This window comes from Cryptomeria japonica, chromosome 3 (assembly GCF_030272615.1).
Source record: "Cryptomeria japonica chromosome 3, Sugi_1.0, whole genome shotgun sequence".
NCBI classification, from domain to species: Eukaryota; Viridiplantae; Streptophyta; class Pinopsida; order Cupressales; family Cupressaceae; genus Cryptomeria; species Cryptomeria japonica.
The window spans coordinates 483,248,295-483,274,809 of NC_081407.1; the positions used below are offsets into that span (position 1 = coordinate 483,248,295).

Below are 26,515 nucleotides of genomic sequence, written 5' to 3' on the forward strand. Positions count from 1 at the left end.
AGTGTTACAAGTTTATGGTGATTCTCAGCTCGTTATAAAACAAGTCAATGATGAGTACCAGACAAAAGATGATAAAATCCTTCCTTACCATACCATGTCTGAAGATCTTAAACAACATTTCACAACAATCACATTTAATCAAATCCCACGAACAAACAATAGGGTTGCAGATGCAATGGCCACCATTGGCTCCCTCCTCCAAATGCTAGCACACAGTTAGAAATGTGAGTTCTTGGTTGAGCAATTATTTATACCGACATATGACCTACCAGAGTCTCAAATGGTGTGTGTTCTTGTTGGTCCTGAGTCCCCTTGGTACCAAGAAACCTTCGCTTTCCTCAAAGACAACACCATTCCCCCACATCTCACCAAAACCCAACAACAAACCCTTATCTGCCGATGTGCTCGTTACACCATCCTTGGAGACACTCTATTCAAAAGGCATTTCGATGGTTCCCTCCTAAGGTGCTTAGATAAACAAGAGGCAGAATGGGCATTACGTGAAGTACACAAAGGTATCTGTGAGGCACACTCAAGTGGGCTCACATTGGCTAAATTGTTTTTGAGAATAGGATACTATTGGCCTAAAATGGAAGAAGATGCATACAACTATGTCAAGAAATGCATCCCTTGCCAGCAACATGGCGACAAGATTCATGCACTGTCACAAGAATTGCAGCCATTTATTACACCCTGGCCCTTCTCACAATGGGGGCTCGATCTCATTGGGAAAATCCACCCTTCATCCTCCAACGGACATAAGTTCATTATAACCGCCACCGAATACTTCACCAAGTGGGTAGAGGCTATCCCTCTTACTTTCACCACCGGCAATCAAATATCCAAATTCATCCTGAACTATCTAATCTACCAGTATGGCATCCCAAAAGTTATTATCACAGATAATGGAAAACAATTTAAAAACCAGGATGTCAAAGAAATCTGCCAAAAATTCAACATCCAACATCGCTTTTCCACCCCATATTATCCCCAAGGCAACGACCAAGCTGAGGCTTCTAATAAAACCTTAATCAAAATCCTCAAAAAGACAGTCAATGAAGCTGGCCGTGATTGGCACTTCCAACTCCATCTTGCTTTGTGGGCCTACCACACCTCCATCTGCAACCCCATAGGTGCCACCCCTTATTCCCCGGTCTTTGGCTCTGAAGCCATCCTTCCCCTTGAGATCGAGATCCCCTCTCTAAGAGTATCGCTGCAAGACATCCTACCAAAGGAAGAATACAGAATTGCCTGCTTACAAGAGCTAGAATTGTTAGATGAAAGGCGCCTCAGGGCCTTGAACCATCTCTGGGTATATCAGAACCGCTTGCGGATGAGTTATCACAAAAAAGTCAGAACCTGGGAATTCTAAGTTGGTGATCTTGTCCTCATGGAGAATCAGAAAAATCTACAAGAAAGAGAAAAGAAAGGCAAGTTTGAGCCTAATTGGCTTGGACCATATGTAATCACAACAAAATATGGATCAGGAGCTTATCAGTTGGCTACTCCTGAAGGCTATCCTTTGGATGATCCAATGAATATCATGCACCTCAAAAGATTTTATGCTTAGTCCTCAGAGAGTCTTAAATTGTCAAAAAAATCAAGAAAAAAAAAAAAATGATGAGAAAAAGATCCTGAAAAAATTGTCACTTTGGTGAAAACCTGGCAAACAGGCGCCTTATGACACAAAAAAATTAAAAAATCATAAAAAGAAAGAAAAACAATTCGTCCACCAGTGAAAACCACTTTGTGGCGCTATGGACAAGTACCTTGGTGAAAACCTCCATGCAGGCGCCAAGGTAAATAACCGGATCCACTGTCTATCCGATCGACACTACAAATCATCCGCCATCCAGCCCACCCATGCGTGACATTCCTTCTTTTTCGCCTCCCAATAAAACATGCGTATGATGATGAGTCTTTGCCTAAGTCATGAACAAGGAATGTCCCATTAAAACTGAGCATTTATGCCTCTGTGTAAGCTTCAAGAAGTCTTGAGAAACAATCCCAAATCCACTAGTCACTCTCCAAAACCATAGAATCACTTGCCTAATCCAAAAGCCCTTTGCCCACTTTGCCCTAGGGATGACCCCTTCCCTCGCCTGGAAATCTAATCCTTCATCCTAGTTCTACTCTTGGCAAGTGGTATCATTTGGTCGCAAGGAAGTGACTTGTTAGATTTTGTTAGATCTTTTCATATAGACTTGCATCTTTTGCCCTACGACTGCCACTATTTATGACTACCTGGGTTCTTCCATATCCAGGTATGTTATGATAGATGCATATTGGGGAATATTTCATAGTATGGCATGTTTGGGATCCCTCTTGTATAAACCGACGACCTAGTACTAGTGTTTATCAACACTTACCTTCTCGTGTACAAGAGGTATCAGTGTGTTTGAGGGTTTCCTTGTACGAACTCACAACTTTGTATTAGTGTTTCTTAACACTTGCATTGTTGTGCGCAAGAAATTCCCATTTGTCTACAGAGTTAGTCCATGCCCTGGGTTTCTCATGGCATCCTGATTTCTATAATCAGTAGTGCAAGCCACTCAGGGCAACATCAAACTAGGTTGGCTCTCCACATTTGTTGTGCACAAAATCTCACCATCATCCCATCAAATCCTAAACTCAATAATCCCACGGAGTTCTCAATTTCCCCCACTTCCCATCTATTCCATATTCTTTTCTCTAAGATCATTGTGTTATTATTGGCATATTCCCTCTTTTTATTAATTCATTCACATCATGTAGAGTGAATTTCTTAGATAGTCATTTTTTCCACAAAAAATTAACCATATAAATAAAATATACACTCATCCATATAGCATTACATTTAGACTGCATCATAAATCATTCACACATGCGTATTTATACATAAAGCATAAAAAAACACTCATCCTGCATCCAAAAACTATGTCAGCAACCCATCATAAACATACATATATAAGCATCCACTTTGCATCACAAAATAGGTTAGCATAGCACATCCATGATTGCATCCATATAGGACATCATAAGACAAACAAAAATAATCCATCACAATAAATGCTACACATCATCTGTCACCAATCGAATCATGTATACATATACATATATATATATATATAAAGAGGAAAATATGTCTGTCATGATACTATGACCCCTCATTGGGTCTGTTGTGGCGTATATGGGCCCCCGGGAGGGCCCATCTTCCCCCGCAGTCTCGCCTCTCCTATTCTTCTTTCCAAATTCTTCACAACTGCTTCATATTTCTTCCCCATTTATCCCTTCCACCCTGATTCTTCTTCCTCTCTTTTTTCGAGAATTTTTCGTCCTTTTTTTTTCGAAAAAATTCTCGAGGGGGCATCCACCTCCCATGCTTTATGCTAGGGCATCCTTTTCTTCCTCTATCTTCTACACATCGCCAAAATATAGACGCTTCAAAATAATTATTTTTAATTATCTTTAATTCCCCACATAATTAATTCTGATTCTGATTATGTCTTATACAGGATGAATCCTTCCTGAAACCAGACGTTTCACTCTGATCATGTCTTATATGGATGAATCCTTCCTGAAACCAGATGTTGTGATCAATCATGTCTTATACAAGATGAATCCTTCCTGAAACCAGACGTTTCACTCTGATCATGTCTTATATAGGATGAATCCTTCCTGAAACCAGACGTTGTGATCAATCATGTCTTATACAGGATGAATCCTTCCTGAAACCAGACGTTGTGATCAATCATGTCTTATACAGGATGAATCCTTCCTAAAACCAGATGTTGTGATCAATCATGTCTTATACAGGATGAATCCTTCTTGAAACCAGACGTTGTGAACAATCATGTCTTATACAGGATGAATCCTTCCTAAAACCAGACGTTGTGATCAATCATGTCTTATACAGGATGAATCCTTCCTGAAACCAGACGTTGTGATCAATCATGTCTTATACAGGATGAATCCTTCCTGAAACTAGACGTTATGATCAATCATGTCTTATATAGGATGAATCCTTCCTGAAACCAGATGCTTTGATCATCTTTGTCTTATATAGGATGAATCCTTCCTGAAACCAGACTGAATCTAGATCTTATCAATCAAATCAATATCATCATTAAAAAAACAAGATTATTCTTTGAATCAATGCGTCATCACACCTCGCTTCAAAGAGGGGCAAAATGTAGAAACTTAAAAATAATTATTTTTAATTATTTTTAATTCCTCACATAATTAATTAATTAATTATGTTAATTCAAATTCTCCTCAATATTAATTAAATATAATTGATATTGTCACTATAGTACATGACTGATTTATTTAATAAATCAATCCTTTTCTTTATTCTTCTAAAAATTGAATTCTCACAAATCTCCCTCTTAGCTAATTGATTTCAATTACCTAGTTAACCCACATGCTTTCTACAAACCATCTTCTTAATTCATCATTAACCTAACAAAGTCTTCTAGAAGCTCCCTAAACTCACTTAACCTTCTTCTAATTTTTAATTCTCTCCACTCATTCTCTCTCCTAGTCAAATCCTCCTACAAATCCTAATCCCACCTAATAGTTCCTCTAAACCCCCTCCTAGTGAGTTGCTAATGGCTAATCATCATGATTAGCCACAAAGTCAACTCCTTGTCCTTTCCATCCAACCACTAGCTTTTAATGCTCTTTTCCTAGGTGAATGTGAGATCTTCAAAATCTCACAATCCTCTAGGCATCTCCTTTCCCAAGGAATTTTTAATTCCTTCTTATTCCTCCAATCCCCATGATTATCCCTTTTTGGAGAATTTTAAATTCCTCCTCCCCATTCTTCAAGGAATGTCACATCCCTTGCTCCTCTCAAGGCACATTGGAAAGTCTTCCCAGTGCACTTTGCTCTTCTGAAGGCACCTTGGGAAGTCTCCCCAATGTACCTTGAGGAGTGTGGAGACAAGAAATGTCTTTAAGGCATATCTATTGGTCTCCACACCCTCTCTTGGGCCTTGTGTGAGCTCACAAGCAATCCTAGCCCTTCATCTTGAATCCATCCTAGCCATCCATTTTTCCTCTCTTCTTCCTATAAATTGAGGATGCCATCCCTTCATTTTTCATCTCCAAGTTTAGTAATCTTATGTTGTCCTTTTGAGCCTAGAAAAATCATTTTAGCATCCTTATCATGTCAAAATCATCCTACATCCACATTTAATCATCTCATTTCCATCATCTTTCAAGATCCATCTCATTTGTGCACAACATTGGAGAGCCATCCACATCAAGCAAGCAAAAGGAGCACATCAAGTGGAGCATCACCAAGGGGCGCCTTCACTTCATCAAGCTCAATCTGAAGGAGAAGGTAAAATAGCAAGGTGAAATGGTCTCTTCATGATATTTTAGCATTTTTACATGTTTATTTCATTATGTTTTGATCATTTTCCCTTCTAATCTGTTTTCCCCTCTTCAACATGCAAAGATTGTAATATATATCATGATGCAGATTGACAATAAGACATTCTAGACAACGCACATGGATAAAATAGAGTGTGGAAATGTCAAACACGGATCAATGCTAGAAAATTGTAAAAAATTATCAATATGAGAGGCAAAACTATCTCAAGGTCCACAAGATTCTAACAAGTGAAGGTCTTGTCAAAATCCTATTTCCAGAGGATGTTGATTATAAAATCCTAAACTATCTCTGTGAAACTTTCCCCACCTCACACTTTGTTATTCCACCAACAGAATACCCTCATAACATCCCATATCCCTGACTCCGAGCACAACAAGAGTGGTTAGCCAGGTATGGTCATCATGTTGACCAATTCTTTCTCTGTCCATACCCCTGTGATGATCTTGTCTTCCCCACAAGATCTTGTTTCTTTTTAAAATTATTCAAACTCAGCCTCCAATCATGGTAAACCAACTATATCAATAGATTTTTCTTAGAAAACTACGGTCCTCGGGTCTGAGAATGCTCTCAAAACCTGTCCTAGCAACGCCTTCTTTGTATAGTAATTGATGAAAAATCCCATCGTGAATTTTTACCAAAATATACATCCAACCTAATTGTAATCCATGCACCCCTTCCCATTTATTCAGTCAAGTAATTATTTGGAAATAACACACTCTAGCTACACCCCCACATCTAGAAGACCCAGAAGAATTTGACCATGAATCCATATCGGAATAGGTGTCCAATACAAAAAACAAAAAAACAAGTGTCCAATACACAAAACAATCAAACAATTGCTGAAATTTTGAGTTTCCTATAAGGGAACCACAGTCCTACCATTCAATATTCGTTGACTTGTTGCACCTTATTATCATTCAATATGTAATTGCACATTCATTCCATATCAACCATCACTGTTGTCACTGATCAACACACATCGATTTACAAAATGACATGGTTAGTTTTTTCAATCTCAAAGTATTCAGATTCAAAAGAATATAGTTGATATTAATATTCAGAAAATATTGAATGGCTAACATAAACTTATTCATATCAGTTATGGTGGCCTATATTTATTAAATATTGTTTCCATGGGTAACATTCATGTTCATGTTGTTCTGTATAGACAAGATGCCTCATCATGCTTCAAAGAGATCAACATGCACAAGGGTGCGTTCAGAAAAAAAAGGGGTGTCACTTTCAATGTTCAAGCAGAAGCCCCGCCTCCTGTTCAGACCCAGGAAGTCCCGATACCCCCACCAACAGACCATCTAAGTGAACGTCCTATCCTGGCCACGGTGGACCAACCTAGTCCACCTTCAACTACAAGAAAAGTAACAATGCAACTGAAGTTGTGGTTGACAACTGACATGGAAGGTGCACTCCGAGATGTTGAGGACAACGACATGTCCATACAAGACCTGCATCAAGGAAGTGCGACATCCCAACTATAACATTGTCAAAATGGTTGGGTGGTCTCACCACCACGTCCAAGAAAGATCCACCAACCACCCTCATGTATCAAGAAGAAGAGGAGATTATGTAGTGGTGCCAAGAGATGGCTAGTTGTGGTCATGGCCTGAAATCATAAACTTGAACGCAATTGTCTCTCAGATTTGTGAGGGTAGAACAACCCCTTTCAAGGATGGCATGCCTAGTAACTCATGATGGTTTGGATTCAAGGCCAGACATCATGAACTCAGCTTGCGGATGACCAAAGGCCTCGACAAAGACCGAGCACTATGTCTTAGACCAGCAATTGTTTCTTCTTTTTATGAGACATTGTCAAAACCATTTGCTGCTAATCCATATGGTCTTGCCCACATTTGGAACTGTGATGAAACAGGAGTTATGGCTGACAGAAATGGGGCAATGAGGGTGCTTGTGAGGAAAGGAAGCCGAAACATGTCTTATATACTTCTGAAGAGTCGTGAGTGGATCACAATTCTTTGTTGCATTAATGCTTCTGGACAAAGCATTTCAAGGTTCTACATGTTCAAAGGAAAGAGGCAAATACAAAATTACATAGGTAAATGTGAACCCAGTGCTTGCATGGCAATGCAACAACATGCGTGGATGACCGAGGAACTATTCATGAGTTGGTTGCACCACTTCAAGTGCTTTGTCCCTAGGGGTGTATCACCAACAAACATGTGCTTGCTGATATTCGATGACCACGACAACCATGTTGCATTGCCAACCATCCAGGAGGCAAGGATGTTGGGCATAGACTTGCTGACATTGCCAACTCACACATCTCACAAATTGCAGCCACTCGATGTGAGTGTATTCTCTCCATTCAAAATATACTTCAAATCGGAAAGAACCGCATGGATAGTAAGGTTCCCCAATCTAGAAATTAGGAGGGTTGAACTGGCAGAATTGAGCAGCAAGTCTTTGGCCAAGGCATTGACTGTTTCAAACATTACTATGGGATTCAAAAGGACGAGGATATGGCCCCTCAATCCTGATGCCCTCATCCAAGACATGCAACCCAACACCACATTCCACATTAATGATGGGGATGATGCATCTGTAGTGCAAAACATGCCCAGTCTTTCGGGAGTCCATGTATCCCCAGAAGTGGTTGTGGAAAACATTACAGCCAGCCGTCAAACGGATTCAACTGCACAAGTGGACATGGAACAGGAAGACACCAACATTGATGAAGATGTAGTTGACACTTTGGACGAGAGTCTTAGCCTTCCATTTGAGCGGATTGCACCATCCTGGGTGGTGGAAGGGGTGGTGAATATGGGTGTTGAGTTGGAAGGTGAAGACGAACGAGGGACATCTAGCTTGCCTTCACCACCAGAAGGTGTCATTCTAGAAATGGTGCATTACTATGCAGAGTGGTGACTCTAACAACGGAAACGATGCAAGTTTGATGCAAGAAGCAACACAAGATTGTAATGTGGAAGAGGAGAGCCCAATGTCACAAGTAAGTGAGACGCCTCAATCACAATAGCATAATACACTTTCACGATTCTTAAAGTTGCCCATTCACATTGTGAACCAAAGAAGTGGTAGGGGGGCTTCAACTAGCATCTATTTGGCACGGGAAGGGCAGTTGATAGCTTCTGATGAGTTTGTTGAGGGTGTTGAGTTTGCAGAGATGAGGAGTAGAGAAATAGAGGACGGGAAACAAAGAAAGAGAGAGCAAATTAAAGCAAACAAGGCAACAAGTTTGTTGGCCAAAGAAACTAATGCACTATTGAGAAAGGAGAAGGCAATCTTGCGACAAGAAAAGGAAAGGCTAAAGGAATTAGAGAAGAAGGAAAAGGCGATCTTGCGACAAGAAAAGGAAAGGCTAAAGGAATTAGAGAAGAAGGGAAAGGCTGAAAAATTGCAGCGAGATAAAGCAAGCAAGGAACATGAGGCTGAGGAAAGGGCAATCTCAAAGCAGGTCCATGAGTTGGCAAGAAAGAAGTTGTTGAACAGCAAGTCCAGTCTGTCCATGCCTTTTCCCGACCGACACCCTGTAATGCAGGATCTAATTAACACAATGTTGCCCAAATTTCCAACAGACATGAATTATTCACCTACTTCCCCCTTGCCTACTTTTCCTGGTACATTGAAATATATTGCAGGTGTGCCACCATATGGTGCCAGCTGCAACCCAATGCCACTTGAATTGAGTACCAGTGACTCTATTGATGTTGACGAGAAAATGACACCCATTGCAGAACTGCGACCATCAGGCTCAGGGTCAAGAATTGTTTTGCCTCATTTTTTCAATTGAAGTTTAAGAATATATTTTGGACAATAGTTATTTTTCAATTTGATGTAATAGAGACATTGGTATACATATTGATTGGTGACGTACAAGTAATAGGATGATTGAGTGTTTCTGCCAATTTGAATACTTTATTATGTGTCAATGGTTTCAATTGTTTGAGGGTTATAGGGTTTCAATGGTTTCAATGTTGAATGACTCAAATGCTTTCAATGGTTACATGTACATTCAATGCGTAATTGGTTTGTATAGTTCAAGCGCTCTAATGTTTGAAAGTCTCAAATGCTTTCATATGTTACATTTATATTAAATGCTTGAATGATTTGCAGAGTCCAGTGGTTTCGGGTTGGAAAGGGAAGTTTGATATGTTTGTACAATTCACATGTAATGGGATGATTAAGAAAAGGTGTGAACAACTACATGCTACAGTTTTCGTCTATTCACTGATGTTTATGGCAATAGTTTTAATGTATCAATTTAGCACAATTGAGTTGGGTGCCCAACTCGAAACCTTGCCATTGGTGTGAGGTGTCGCAATTGTGCCATTTTGTACCATCGACCGATTTTTCCGTGTGATATTTTTATACACGACCACCCAATCCACCAAGATCTCCCTCCATACTTCCTCCGACTACTTTGAAAATTTCTTTGCAGTGCCATTAACTACGCCTCACCTCACCTTCCATGCATGCAGGTACTCCAACGACAACACACAGCTATTTGAAAATCTTAATACTTTTCAATTGTGATGCACCCAATCCACCAAGCTCTCCCTCCATACATCCTCCGACCACTTTGATAATTGAAGAACACGAAGGTTTTCAAACAATGGCATGTCCTCATTGTTTGGGAGTAAGAGAAGTGCAAAACAAGATAAAGGTGTTTTTTTGTGAATGCAACACATAGAGGATCAAAGTTGTTCGAACTTAATTGTTCAATCCACCTAAGAACTATTTCAAATTGAGTAAGGTCCTTGGGTTCTTGTACAAGTGTTTTGCAAGGTTGGAGGTTTCTTGTTCCAATCGTTGACATATTAGACCAATCATCACATTACATGTGAATGGAGATCAACGGAGTACTTGGGCAGAGTTCAAAGTTGGTCTCTCAGTCTGGGTGGCATAACATGTTGTCCCCAAAGTTAGGGTAAGCAAGTAGTGGATCCTCACAACAATGTATATATACATGTTCAAGCACATATGTATATACATGTACATGCACCTTCATATATATATGTACATATGAATGTATATACATGTACATACATACATAAATGTACATGTCTATAGAGTGAATGTCTTGAAATTTGAGTTGTAAGTCATGTAGATTCATACATGTACATACACATGTGTACATACATAGACATGTGCATACACATGTAAATACATAAACATGTGCATGGGCATGTGTAAATACATACACATGTGTATATACATACACATGTGCATAAACATTTGCACATACATGCCACTATTCATGTCTAAGGGTTTGAGGGTTTCTAATTTATTGTTTATGCAACCATGACAACCATTAATTAGCTCATTAAAATAAAAGTAAAATTATCTTGACAACTAACTTACAATCAACCAAATAAACTGCATTTAATTAGATTCATACACATGTGTACATACATAGACATGTGCATACACATGTGTAAATACATAGACATGTGCATACACATGTGTAAATACATAGACATGTGCAAGGACATGTGTAAATACATACACATGTGAATACACATGAGTATATACATACACATGTGCATACACATTTGTACATGCATTCCACTATTCATGTCTAAGGGTTTGAGGGTTTCTAATTTACTGTTTATGCATTATTTGAAAGAAACATTGAAACTACTGAAACTTGACAAGTATTGAAACTATTTAAACATGACAACATTGAAACTATTGAAACATCGTGAACTATTGAAACATGACAAGCATTGAAACTATTGAAACTTGACAAATATTGAAACGTGACAACCATTAAGTCGCAATCAACCAGATAATATTCATTTTATTGAGTCTGAACCCTCGAACATGTAACCATTGAAGCATTAAATGTACATTTAAGCATTGAAGCTGTTGGTGTAAATAAATATTCATTATGGATATTATTACACTTTACTTAAGTTAACTTAGGATAATGCATTTCTTCGTAGTTTGGATTTGAGACACTTACGGAAGTGTGCACATAGGGATAGAGCTTGTAGGAGAAATTCCACCTTTTATGGTCTTGTTTTGTTGTTACACTCCACATTCGGTGGGTCATCCACCTCTTGTGGAATATTATATTATTTCTCCTACCTACCCCTAGTATTTCTTACCTACCCTTGTTTCTCATTGAGCCACATGTCATGATTATGTGCTCATACATCCATATGGCCTTGCCTATATAAGAAGGCCTATATTCATTGTATTGGTAAGTCCAGTTGATCATTTTCATATTGATGAGAATACAGCTTGTTCTTGTCATTCTTTTGTCTCTATTTTAATACTTTTCATTGTGCCCTTGATCTTGGCAAAATCTCACAGAAGCAATGTAATAAAATTTGGTAAAAATCGAGACAATGAAACCATTCAAACAGTGAAACCCTTCGAACCAGTGACAAACATGTAACCATTTAAGCATTGAAGCAATGTACATTTAAGCATTGAAGTAATGTATTGAAGTGAAAGCATTCAAACCCTCAAACCCACAAACCCACAAATCCACATACTAACAAAGACTCAAACATTCGAATATTCAAATATACACTTGAACCATTGAAACCGAGAAACCCTAAAAAATTCCAACATTTGACAAATTGAAACCCTTGGAAACCGAAGGCATTTAACTCTCCAAAGCATTCGAGCATTGAAATCATGTAACAAATATATCAACTTAAATCCTCGAACCCTCAAACAAAATTCCAACATATATCAGTTCAAATCCTCAAACCTTCAAACCCTCAAACAAAATTCAGTTGTACATCGATTAGAAGCCATCAATAGAAATAAAGATGCAAGAAATGTAAACCCATCTTCTCGCAACAATGAGCAAAAAAAGAAGAGCAAACCTTGAATAGAGGATTATGATTCCCTTTTGGCATGTAATTGTGGTCAAGAACACATCATGTTGTGCTTAGAAACACAAAGACTTGCGGAAAGACAGAGAATGAGAAAAAAAAAACCGAAATACCAAAGGGAAGTAGCCTTCAAACAAAAAACCGAAATCGACATGCCTTGGTGAGGACATTTCCTCACCTAGGTCGAAGGGGGAGTCATCGTTGGTCTGCCATGACCACTGCAATGCATCCTCGTCACAGTCGAACCCTACAAAAACCAAATGAAATGTCAAACAGTGGAATGAGGGCAAAAAAGTCGACCACAACCTAGAATTCGAAGGACAAAAACAAATCACATACCCGACCAAAGGTGCGCACGTTCTGGGTCCTTGCTGATTTGGTTGCATGCCATGGCAAACAAGAGGTGAGGTGATTGAAGCCTTTCACTGGAGAAAGCGCACGAAATCGATGACCTTTCACAGGATCAAAATGCAAGGAGATGAATGCCATGAATGCATCTCTACTCGAAAAACGTGATGGGGCAGCTGGACATAGGGCGAGTGGATGCAGAGTTAATGCAGCAAGTTGGAAAGTTTGAAAGTGGCGGCATCATTTTTGGAGGGAGAGCTCGATGAAATGGGTTGTCATCTAAAAATTCACCATGCGTAATCCACATTCGAGACTGTCAGATATTGTCGACAGGTAACGGGGTGGGTCCGCTAACATTCTAGTCGGGGATACAAAATGGCAATTTTTCAACACCTTAGACCAATGCGTGACGAACACGTGGAAAATGAAAGGAGTAGACATCCACCTCACGATTTTGGGTTGCCAACTCATCGGTTGAGCTAGCCGAGGGTCAAACTTGGTCTCTAAGTCCACGTGGCGTGCCTCGTGGACCCCTGAAGTTAGGGCGCGCACGTACTAGCTACTCTCCCATATGGGAAAATAATCTAAACCATTTTCACGGGATGGCATAGGGTGGTTTCTGAACTAGTTTTGAGGGAGAAATTTTTTATTTGGGATTTCTATTTATTTATTGCCAATTACAACTACTACCTGCCTCAGTTTTGTTTTAACTTTCTTGCCCAATGTTTTATCTTAGCTCACCGTTGTTCTTTGAACATTAGTAAAACATGATTTCTATTTATTTATTGCCAATTACAATTACTACCTGCCTCGATTTTAACTTTGGTTCAAAATTTTAGCTTAGCTCGATGTTGTTCTCCCAACATTAGTAAAACATGATTTCTATTTATTTATTACCAATTACAATTACTACCTCCCTCGGTTTTAAACTTCTCACCCAATGTTTTAACTTAGCTCAACGTTGTTCTCCCAACAGCAGTGCACAGTCAGTGCCCAGTCAGCAACACCCAGTCAATGCCCAGTCAGTACCCAGTCAACAGCACCCAGTCAACACCTAGTCAGTGCCTAGTTGACACCTAGTCAGCATTTTCTTTGGAAATTTTTAGACCCCTCTCCGTTGAGCAGTTTGGATTTTTGGGTCAACTTTGGAGGCCCATAACTTGCTCAATTTTGCTTGTTTTTGGGTGCAATTTTTTTTTATTTGGGCTAATTTTTCATGCTCTTTGTAGTGGTGTGGTTATTTTCTAGTTTTGGTGCACAGGGTTTTCAGAATTTTCAGATTCTCTCAGCTGTACCTGTCCAATCCTCAATTCTGCAACTTCAAAGGCCTCGTTTTAGCTCATACGACATCCTTTTTAGGTGTCTTTTTTTTTTAAAGTGCATGTTTTTTCATCTACTTTCATAATCTATGATAAGATTTCAGAGATTTTAAGTAGAAATTGTACTTTCAGATATTGGTCTTATTTGGCCTATTTGGTACTTGTAAATTGCTTGGATCTTAGTTTAGATCTCTTGCATTATTAGTTTGAGTCTCTTTTGGCCTTATTGAGGCAGTTGTAAAATTGAAATCAGAAGTCCACTTTGCCATTTTTTGCAAGTGGCCCATTGTACATGCACTAAGTATAAAGTGTCAAATCATCACTTTTGGGGGGGTGTCTTGTGTGATTGTGCCTCTCTTTCCTTGTGCTCTTTCATTTTTGTTGCAATGTGTCCTCATAAATTTCCACCTTTAACTCCACATAATTATGCATCATGGAAAATTAAAGTATGGAGCAAATTAATGGAAAAAGGTCTCACGCATTACATAGATGGAACAATAGCAACACCACCTAATCCTAAGGCTGATCCTAATGCTCAATTAGAATGGCTCACTAAGAATTTCATGGCTCTTGGAACTTTGCGCAAGTTTGTATCAGATGACCTCATCTTTCATATTGAGAAGTGTACTACAATCAAAGATGCTTGGGATATGTTTCAGAAATTGTATGGTCAAGTTGATGAAATCAGAGGTTATAAGATTGACAATGAGCCCACCAACTTGGATCCCAAGAGTTTTGATACAATCCAAGATTATGTCACCAAAGCAAATGAGCTAAGAGCAAAGCTTAAGGATTTTGGAATTGACAAAAAGGATGCTAAGTTAATATTCAACTTGTTGGACAAGCTTGCACCAGAATATGCAGCATTTGTGTCTAGCTTCCGAACTCATTGTTTGATAGTGGGGAGTTCCTATGTTATGCCTTCATTTGATGCTTTCACAAAAATGTTGATATTGGAACAATCTAAGTTGTTGAACATGGGGTTTCTCAAGTCTTCAAAGTCCAAGGCTTTGGTGGCTAATCAAGGGAATCAAGGAAGTCGAGGCAAAGATTCCAACAAGAAGAAGAAGCAATCTAAGTCACAGCCACAACAGGAAAAAGGACAATCATCCTCTCCATCACAAGGCAATTTTTCATCCTCTTCTAAGAAGGGGACACCACCTAAGAAGGATAAGCCAACTTGTGCATATTGCAAGAAGTATGGTCATGATGAGCATCGATGCCACACAAAGCAAGTTGATGAGTTAACTAATCTTCTTAAGAAAAACAACATCAACTTGCCATCCACCTACACAAAGAAGGATTCATCTCCTTCCTCTTCCTCACAGTCTAAGGGAAAAGGGCAGGCATTTGTGGCTACAACAAGTTTTTCACAGCAGTGGATACTTGACTTTGGTGCCTCATATCACATGGGTTCTACAAAGGAGTAGTTTTCTTCATTGGAGCCATCTAAGGTACCTCACATTTACATAGGTGATGATACACAAGTAAAGGTTGAAGGGAAAGGTTCAATTGACATGGATGATGGAACATTTGAGAATGTTCTCTATGTTCCTAACTTGTCTACCAACCTTCTCTCTATCTACCAAATCACTCACTATGGGAATGGGAAAAAGGTTGAGTTTACACCAGATTCAGTTGTGGTAAAGGAACTTGATGATGATGCCTTGGTAGCAGTGGGACAAGTCAATGACAACTCAAGGCTTTATTCATTCTCCCACTTTGTGCCAAGTTCACCTTTTAGGGCCTTTCTTACTCATTCAAATTCAGAAAGTAAGCTATGGCATGAGCCGTATGGTCACCTCAACTACCGCTATCTTTAGCAGCTTAACACTAAAGACATGGTCACAGGTCTACCTCAAATTAGTTTTTTAGAGGGTGTATGTTCAGGTTGTTCCATGGGCAAGCATCCCAAGGAGAAGTTTGATAAGGGGAAAGCTTGGAGAGCTTTGGAAGTTCTTCAACTTGTTCACAGCGATGTAGCAGGTCCATTTCCAACACCTTCATTTAGCAAGGCTTGCTATGTCCTCACCTTCATTGATGACTACTCTCGCTTCACTTGGGTCTACTCTCTCATTCATAAGAGTGAAGTATCTGATAGATTTCAGGACTTCAAGACTCATGTGGAGAAGCAATCCGAGAAAGTGGTCAAGATTCTTCGTATAGATAATGGAAGGGAATATGTGAACAAGAGACTTGAGGATTTTTGTACATTTGAGGGGATTGATCTTCAACATTCTGTAGCATACACTCCACAGCAGAACGAAGTTGCAAAATGCAAGAATAGAACTCTCAAAGAAATGGCTAGCTGTATGATTCATGCACGTTCTCTTGATCCCACCTTTTGGGCCGAGGCTATTAGTTGTGCCACACACATCCAGAATCGGGTTCCTCACAAAGCTTTGCAAGGTATTATTCCTTTTGAGGCTTGGGCTGGTAGGAAACTGATTGTGAGACATTTCAGAGTCTTTGGGTGTCCAGCATGGGCTCACATACCTCCGCAGAAATGCAAGGCATTGGAACCTCAGAGTCGGCCTTGCATATTTGTTCGATATCCTGAGGGTGTTAACGCATATAGATTGATGGATCCTGAGACACATGAGGTGTTCATTGAGAGGAGTGTTCACTTTGAGGAAAGCTCTCCTAGCTTAGCCTCTCTACCTCCTCCACCTTCCTCCATTGTGGATAGTGATGCTAGTGATTCAGATGATGAGACTCCTTCAACTCTGACTCGTAGGGTTACACCTCCGCAAGGTCCACTTGCAGTTGAGGAGCCTTGTTCTCCACCTCCACCTAGACCTCATTGGGCTCGACAGACACTTGAGTCAGCGTTGTTGGGGATCCTTTAGATACACGGAGGACTCAATCACATCATCAGGATCTTCCACATGCATTCATTGCTACCGCTTCTGATCCACAGACATTTCGGGAAGCATCAGGGGTTCCCGAGTGGGACCAAGCTATGGAGGAAGAGGATAGGTCCTTGATGAGGAACAACACATGGGATTTAGTCCATATCCATAAGGGGAGAAAGATGGTTTGATGTAAGTGGATCTATTGGACCAACTATGCTGCAGATGGTAGTGTGGATAAGTATAAGGCTCGGCTTGTTGCGAAAGGTTTCTCTCAGGTTGCAGGTGTTGACTATACTGAGACCTTTGCACCCGTAGCCAAGATGAACTCCATTCACTTGACACTTGCTATTGTTGTAGCTCAATGTTGGCCTATACATTAGATGGATGTGAAGAGTGCTTTTCTTCATGGTGACCTTGATGAGGAGATTTATATGGAGCAGCCGTAGGGTTTCATCCAGGATACTTCCTTGGTTTGCAGACTAAGGAAATCTCTCTATGGCCTTAAGCAGGCCCCCAGGGCTTGGTTTGCCAAGATGGATTCCTTTCTTCTCTCAGCAGGGTTCACTAGGTGTCATTCTGATCCGAATGTCTATATTTTGTGATAGGATGACTCTCACTTGATACTTGTGCTCTATATTGATGATTTGATCATTACAGGGAGTACCACATCCATCAATAGCAGGGTCAAATCTACTTTGCATGAGAAATTTTCTATGACTGACTTGGGTCTTTTGCACTACTTTCTCGGGATAGAGATTTCATAGTCACCTTCCGGGATTACACTATCACAGCCGAAGTATGCTCTTCATCTACTTGCACATTTTCATATGGCTAATTGTAAGCCTGCACCGACTCCCTTTCTTTCAGGAGTCAAGCTTGAGGCTCAGTGTTCTTCTCCACCAGTTGATGCCACTTTCTATTGTCAGCTTGTGGGTAGTCTCATCTACTTGACCCATAAACGCCTTGATATTTCATTTGCAGTTGGCATGGTTTCCCGCTTCATGTAGGAACCACATGAGCTTCATTGGAAAGCCGCTAAACACATCCTTCATTACATCCAGGGTACGCATCACTATGGGATTCACTATGCAGCAGGCACAAGACTTCACTTGGTTGGTTACACTGACTTTGATTGGGCTGGCGATCTTGATGATCGTAAGTCTACTTCTGGCTACAGTTTTGACTTTGATTCAGGCCCCATTTGTTGGCAGAGCAAGAAGCAACATGCTATTGCTCTCTCTTCGACTGAGGTTAAGTATTGAGGTGTTGTTAACGCAGTGACTGAGACCATTTAGCTCCAGCAAATTCTCACAGAGTTTGGGTTCACCACTCCATGGCTGACAGTTCTACATTGCGACAATTAGAGTGCTATTGCAATCTCGAAGAACTCGGTCCAACACCATATGCACTATATCTGAGAGCTCATTTAGGAGCAGGTCATTGATTTGCAATATTGTCCTACAGTGGACAAGGTTGCAGACATATTCACCAAACCTTTCACCGAGAGTAAGTTCCAACAGTTTCAAGCTCTCTTGGGGGTGTGGGATGTGTCATTAGGGGGGGTCAGCTGACTTCTCCTTCCTCTCTTATGGGGGGACTTTTTCCTCTTTGAGGTTTTGTCCTTCTTCTTTGAGAGTCTTTTGTACATTCATCTCTCTTTTGGGGGGGAGTTTTTTCCCACTGGGTTTTCTCCCTTTCTCCATTTGTGAGAGATTGCTTTGCATAGTTTTGCTTGCATTTGCATATTGTACATGGGTACCTATCATGGCCTAGTAGCTGGGACCCATCTTGCATTGTTGACTTGAGTCTTCATTCCCCTAAGTTGCACTTAAGAGGGGGTGTTGGTGTAAATAAATATTCATTATGGATATTATTACACTTTACTTAAGTTAACTTAGGATAATGCATTTCTTTGTAGTTTGGATTTGAGACACTTAGGGAAGTGTGCACATAGGGATAGAGCTTGTAGGAGAAATTCCACCTTTTGTGGTCTTGTTTTGTTGTTACACTCCACATTTAGTGGGTTATCCACCTCTTGTGGAATATTATATTATTTCTCCTACCTACCCCTAGTATTTCTTACCTACCCTTGTTTCTCATTGAGCCACATGTCATGATTGTGTGCTCGTACATCCATATGGCCTTGCCTATATAAGAAGGCCTATATTCATTGTATTGGTAAGTCCAGTTGATCATTTTCATATTGATGAGAATACAGTTTGTTCTTGTCATTCTTTTGTCTCTATTTTAATACTTTTCATTGTGCCCTTGATCTTGGCAAAATCTCACAGAAGCAATGTAATAAAATTTGGTAAAAATCGAGACAATGAAACCATTCAAACAGTGAAACCCTTCAAACCAGTGACAAACATGTAACCATTTAAGCATTGAAGCAATGTACATTTAAGCATTGAAGTAATGTATTGAAGTGAAAGCATTCAAACCCTCAAACCCACAAACCCACAAACCCACATACTCACAAAGACTCAAACATTCGAATAATCAAATATACACTTGAACCATTGAAACCGAGAAACCCTAAAAAATTCCAACATTCGACAAATTGAAACCCTTGGAAACCGAAGGCATTTAACTCTCCAAAGCATTCGAGCATTGAAATCATGTAACAAATATATCAACTTAAATCCTCGAATCCTCAAACAAAATTCCAACATATATCAGTTCAAATCCTCAAACCTTCAAACCCTCAAACAAAATTTAGTTGTACATCGATTAGAAGCCATCAATAGAAATAAAGATGCAAGAAATGTAAACCCATCTTCTCGCAACAGTGAGCAAAAAAAGAAGAGCGAACCTTGAATAGAGGATTATGATTCCCTTTTGGCATGTAATTGTGGTCAAGAACACATCATGTTGTGCTTAGAAACACAAAGACTTGTGGAAAGACAAAGAATGAGAAAAAAAAAACTGAAATACCAAAGGGAAGTAGCCTTCAAACAAAAAACCAAAATCGACGTGCCTTGGTGAGGACATTTCCTCACCTAGGTCAAAGGGGGAGTCATCGTTGGTCTACCGCAACCGCTGCAATGCATCCTCATCACAGTCGAACCATACAAAAACCAAATGAAACGTCAAACAGTGGAACGAGGGAAAAAAAGTCAACCACAACCTAGAATTCGAAGGACAAAAACAAATCACATACCCGACCAAAGGTGCGCACGTTCTGGGTCCTTGCTGATTTGGTTGCATGCCATGGCAAACAAGAGGTGAGGTGATTGAAGCCTTTCACTGGAGAAAGCGCACGAAATGGATGACCTTTCACAAGATCGAAATGCGAGGAGATGAATGCCATGAATGCATCTCTGCTCGAAAAACATTATGGGGTAGCTGGACATAGGGCGAGTGGACGCAGAGTTAATGTAGCAACTTGGAAAGTTTGAAAGTGGCGGCATCATTTTTGGAGGGAGAGCTCAATGAAATGGGTTGTCGTCTAAAAATTCACCATGCGTAATCCACATTCGAGACTGTCAAATATTGTCGATAGGTAACGGGGTGGGTCCGCCAACATTCCAGTCGGGGATACAAAATGGCAATTTTTCAACACCTTAGACCAATGCGCGATGAACACGTGGCAAATGAAAGGAGTGGACATCCACCTCATGATTTTGGGTTGCCAACTCATCGGTTGAGCTGGCCGAGGGTCAAACTTGGTCTCTGGGTCCACGTGGCATGCCTCGTGGACCCCCGAAGTTAGGGTGCTTACGTACTAGCTACTCTCCCCTATGGGAAAATAATCTAAACCATTTTCACGGGATGGCATAGGGTGGTTTCTGAACTAGTTTTGAGGGAGAAATTTTGTATTTAGGATTTCTATTTATTTATTGCCAATTACAATTACTACCTGTCTCAGTTTTGTTTTAACTTTCTCGCCCAATGTTTTATCTTAGCTCACCGTTGTTCTCTGAACATTAGTAAAACATGATTTCTATTTATTTATTGCCAATTACAATTACTACCTGCCTCGATTTTAACTTTGGTTCAAAATTTTAGCTTAGCTCAATGTTGTTCTCCCAACATTAGTAAAACATGATTTCTATTTATTTATTACCAATTACAATTACTACCTCCCTCAGTTTTAAATTTCTCGCCCAATGTTTTAACTTAGCTCAACATTGTTCTCCCAACATTAGTAAAACATTAATTTTTAAATATAATATATATCATGATATTTATTAAACAATACACTCGTTAAAATTGGCATAACAACTATAAACAAGAGATGCAAAGAATTGTGTTTTGCCATTAGTTTAGAGTAGATAAAAGTAGAGATGAAAAAAGAGGGGGAGAGGAAGAGAGAGAGAAATAGATAGAGAGATACAAAGAGGTAGAGGTGTAGATAAAGGTAGGTTAGTTTATAGATAGAGGTGCAAGTGGGAGAGAGAGAGAGAGGTGAAGAGAGAGGTGAAGAGAGGAATAGAGAGGGGAAAAGATAGAGAGATAGAAATAGAGATAGAGAGTGTGTTTATATGAGTGAGAGAGAGACAAAGAGAGAGAAAGGAAGAGAGAGAAATAGAGGAGAGAGAAGTATATAAATATAGAAAGAGGGATTGATAAGGAGAGAGGAAGAGAGGGGCATAGAAAGAGGGGTATGTATATGTATATGTATATGTATATACATGTATATATGTATGTATATGTACACACACACACACACATACATATACATATACATATACATATACATATACATATACATATACATATACATATACATATATATATGCATGTGCGTGTGTAACTTGGGAAAGATGGAAGAGGAATGAGAGAGATATAGATATATAGAGAGGGAAAGATGTCCAAAGAAGAGAGTAAGAGGGATATGGAGAAATAAAGATAGGAGGAGGAAGATAATGAGAGAGGGGGAGGTGTGTGTGTGTGCAAGTCAACGATATGGAGATAGAGAAAGAGATTAAGAGGTAGAAATAGAGTATGTGTGAGTGAGAGATTTGTTAGCTGCATATATCATTTTAGATATGTTATTTTATATCTAGATTTGAAATCTAAATACCACCTAAATTGTCTTAGTTCAACGCTATGTTAGATTTAATGTGAATAACATAACAATAATATTAAAAAAATTTAGAATTAAAGCAATATTATGATGACATAAATTTAAAAGCAAACAAAAGAATTTTTTTTGACAAAATTCTAAAATAATATATCATAATGAAAGAAATGACTACATGTATAAAACTAAACTATATTAAAAATCTTAGTGCTCAAATTTTAACTCTTATACTAAAGGTTACAAATAAAACCAAGGTTTAAAAGTTTTAAATAAAATAAAATCTATTAAAAATATAAAAAGATTTCTTAATTCTCTAACATGATTTGTTAAATTAATTAAAAACAAAAATTGATTGGATGCAATAGTATCCTTGGAGGAATTAATAAAAATTAAATCTTTCCTTATGTTTTTGTGATCTTTTAATTATTTTGTGTTCTTTTGTTTTTAAACATTAATTGTCTTGCATTTTTAGTTTAATGTGTATTCCTTGTATTTATTTTGTTATTATGTCTTATTTATTTTACTTTTTGTCTTAGTTTTTAATTTAAGCTATAAGGTTTTTGTTTTCCTTTCTTATGATTTATTTTATTTTATTGTTTTTTCTAGTATTTTTTTCATTCTTATGTTATTGTTTGTAGTGTATTGTTGTCCTTTGTTATTTTTAGATTTATTATTAACTTGTTTATTTGAGTATTTTTTTCTTCTTTTATACATGTATATGTATGTTTGTGTGTATTTATGTATGTTTGTTTTTCTTTTAGATTATTTTTTGTTTATTTATTGATTTATGTGTTTAGGTGTCTTATATTAATTTGAGGATTACCTATCTCTTTCTTTGTAGATATTTTTGACATCCTTTAAGTTAATTTTGGCCACTATTTATTTAATATTTTATTTTTGTTCACTTCCCTTCCCTTCTCTTTCCTCCAACCACTTGTATCCACCCCCTTCATCTATTTAATCTCTTCAAGTTGGAGCTATCCTTTTAAAAAGTATCACCCACAACTCAAAACAAAAATGAGAAAAGCTAACATTATAGAACGTGGAAAACACGAGTTCAAATTAAATCATACAATTACTAAATTTATATAGAGATAAAATAAAATGTCTCTTTCATTTTTTGTTTTGAAATGGAATATATGAGATGATGTAATATTCTTTTTAATTGATAGAATAGTGTAATGGATGAATGCATTAATATATATAAACTTAATTAGTTTTTTTTTTAATAAACTATAGTAATAATTTTAAAATAAATATTTTTTAAAATTTAGTCTTAATAGTTTGATATATATTATTTTCAAATTATTTAAAACAAACATATTTCTACAAGTTAATATATCATTTTATTTTATTGTTTAAGTTTATGATTGTTTAATGGGACATTATCTTCAAGTTTGAAGTTGAGTTTGGGTCTTACAAAAAAATCAAGAATTATTTTATTTATTTTTATTTCATTCTTAAACATAAAATCAACCAATCAAATTACAAAGGCTCTTTCAAAGCAGATTGTTTGCTCATCAATATATAACAAGGCCGCGTTGAAACATAGTTCCTGCCAAAAGTTGGCATTTAGTCTTATTAAAAAAAATATTGATCTTGTGACAAAACTTTTTGTCCAATCACAACAATGATAAAATTAATTTCTTTTAACATATCTGTTAAAAATGTTTACTTTTCATAATCAAATATTTTTAATAATATAATTTTTATTAATAATATAACATTATTATGTAACAACTTTAATGATTATTTTAATAGAATATTATCTTAATTATATTATGTTATTATTGACAATAAAATAAAATAAAATATTTATCATTTTTAATTATGTTATTATTATCAATAAAATAAAATAAAATATTTTTTATCTTTAATTAAAAAAATATATTCAATTTTTTAGGTTTAATTTTCATATTCTAATAAATTTAGTCTTTATATTGTATATAGAAAAATTAAAATATAGAGTAAAAAATTAATTTCGTAAACCTAAAATGTAGAATAATAATTATTTTGAAACTAAAAATGAAATATTAATAAATAAAATGCCTAGTTTTACATAAAAATAAATTATTCAATCAAGTTTAATTTTTTTTTTTTAAACTTTTACTTTAAATTTATATAAACTATCAATGTCACATGTCAGATAGTTTTGTTTTATTGAGAAACTTCTTGGCTCATCACAAAATGTTTTGTCCAGACACTATATAGATAAAATAGGTTTTTTTGACATCTGTAAAATAATGTTTACTTTTCGTAATCAAATATTTTTGAACATTGGAAAATAGTTTTTTTACTTGATTTTTATTGGTTGTTGTTAAATAGTTTATTAACTTGTTAGTTGTTTTTTGAAAAGGAAGCGTCGTCTATAGTTCCAAGCAAGAACTAACAAATATTTACTTGAATTATGCAGATTCGACTAACATCAAATAACTACCAACAACACACAAAAAGAAATTATACCTTTGGAACCCTTGTGCAACGAACTATCTAAACTACTTGAAGCTTAACAAAAGGCCACCTAAGGCCTTAAATATAAGCAATATCAATATTGTGCTACTATTATTCATTCAAACTTGTGGTCAAAAAACTTTTTATCTTAAAGATTATCTATACTTCTAAATTGTTGTCATTACTTATCTATTAATTACAAAATAAATATTTGTATTACTTGCCCCTACATGACTACAATACAATATGGTTTGTAAGAATCTTTTAACTCAAACTATTATCCAACCTAGTTCCAAATTCAATATTCATTACTTACTATTCACTAATCAACAAATAAGTATCAATAATATATATATACACCCACATATATCATTAAATTGATTAAAAAAATGGCACCTATGGATCTCTCATCTTATTTTATATATATATTATAAAATATATGTAAGACTTTAAATAAATATATACTTTATATAAATTACTAATAATATATTATGATATATTAGTATATATTTATAATTTAAATTTAAAAGTAATATATGTATAACAATATTTTTAGTATATAATTAATAATAGTATAGTATAAAATATATTATATCATTGACAATAATATTAATAATAATTTAATTTAATTTAATTTAAATATATATAATAATATTGTTATATAATTATAATATAAACAAGAATTATAATATTAAAATATATTATAATTATAATAAAAAAATTAGTTTAAGATTGAGATCACGGTTAGGGACAATAGTGACATTAGGTTTAGGATTAGGGTTATGTTTAGATTTAAGTTTAGGGTCAAGATTAGGGTTAAGATAATGGTTAGGTTTATGCTTAGGATTTGGTTTTTGGTTAGGGATAGAGGTAGGTTTAGGGTCATTATTAGGTCAAGTTTAGGATTGCAGATTTAGTTAGAATTAGCATTCCTAGTTAAGATCAAGAGATATAGTTAAGGTTACGGTTGCATTTGGGGTTAATATTAGGGTTAGGGCTAGAGATAGTTAGGGTTAGGGTTAAGAGATATAGTAAGGACTAGGGTTAGAGATATAGTTAGGATTATAGTTAAGGTTAGGGTTAGGGTTAGTGTTAGGATTAAGATTATAGTTATAAATAAGATTAGAGATGGAATAACAATTATGAGGTTTAGTTCAGGATTAGGGTTAGGATAAGCATCAAGATTAGGGTTACGTTTAGGTTTGGATCAAGGTTAGGGTTAGGATTTACATCATGGTTAGGATTATGTTTAGGGTTAGGTTTTAAGTTAGGGTTAGGATTATGGTTAGGGTTATGGTTTACATCATGGTTAGGGTTGGTTTTAGGTTTGAAATATAGTTAGGTTTAGAATCATTATTTGGCTAGGTTTAAGGTTAGAGATTTAGTTAGGATTATGGGTTAGGGTTAAAGGTAAGCGATATAGTTAAGGTTAGGGATAGGGTTATGGTTGGGGCTAAGGTTAAGATTTGAGTGAGATATAATTATGGCCAGGGTTAGGGTTAGAGTCAAGATATATAGTTAGGATTAGGGTTATATTTAGTGTTAAGGTTAGAGGTATATATAGGGTTATAGTTGGGGTTGAGGTTAGAGATATAGTTAGGGTTAGGGTTAGAATGATAATTATGGTTAAGGACATAATTAGGGTTAGGATAAAGGCTATATTTTAAAGGGTTAGGATTAGAATCATGGTTTCAATTGATGTCACTGTCATGTTTAGGGTTAAGGTTAAGAGAACAATTATAGATAACATTAGAGATAGAATAACAATTATGTTAAGGTTCAAATAAGGGTTAAAATTAGGGTAAGGGTTAATGTTAGGATTATAATTAAGGCTAGGGATATGATTAGTCTTAGGATTAGGATTAGGGTTAGGGTTAAGATAGGATTAATGTGAGGGTTATGGTTTGGATTATGTTAAATTTTAGGGTTAGGAAAAGGGTTACAAATCTTAATAATATAAATAGTAAGTTAATTTTTGAAATGAGACGAGAGATAAAAAAAAAACATATATATTTAATTCCCATTTTTAAAATCCTTTTAAATTGAATTTAGTAGTGAATAAAATGTGTAAAAAGTTCTTAAACATTAATTAAAAAGTATTTTTTATACATTTGTTGCCATAACATAATATCTTGTAAAGATTTTTACATAATGAGTCATTTATGGACCGATAAAAACTCTCCATAATCGATATGGAAAATAATCTCTCAAACTTTGATTATCACATTAGGCTTGATAGCATACAAGGTAGGCATCCCTTAGTGTGCATGTAATAATCTAAATGATGG

At 36.8% G+C, this 26,515-nt stretch overlaps 1 protein-coding gene across 1 annotated transcript; it reads left to right on the top strand.

Annotated features, from left to right (window-relative positions):
* Positions 1–7,132: 7,132 nt before the first annotated feature.
* LOC131045787 (uncharacterized) lies at positions 7,133–9,164 on the top strand. The gene is made up of 2 exons (XM_057979420.2): positions 7,133–8,257; positions 8,418–9,164. The coding sequence occupies exons 1-2, from the start codon at positions 7,133–7,135 to the stop codon at positions 9,162–9,164; spliced, it is 1,872 nt and encodes a 623-aa protein (XP_057835403.2).
* The last annotated feature ends 17,351 nt before the right edge of the window (positions 9,165–26,515 follow it).

What these genes read in the sequence shown, in the direction of transcription:
- LOC131045787 (XM_057979420.2), top strand. Translation starts at nt 7,133, where the DNA reads ATGACCAAAGGCCTCGACAAAGACCGAGCACTATGTCTTAGACCAGCA. An exon ending in AAGGTGTCATTCTAGAAATG is followed by an intron (nt 8,258 to 8,417) that starts GTGCATTACTAT and finishes CGATTCTTAAAG; the next exon opens with TTGCCCATTCACATTGTGAA.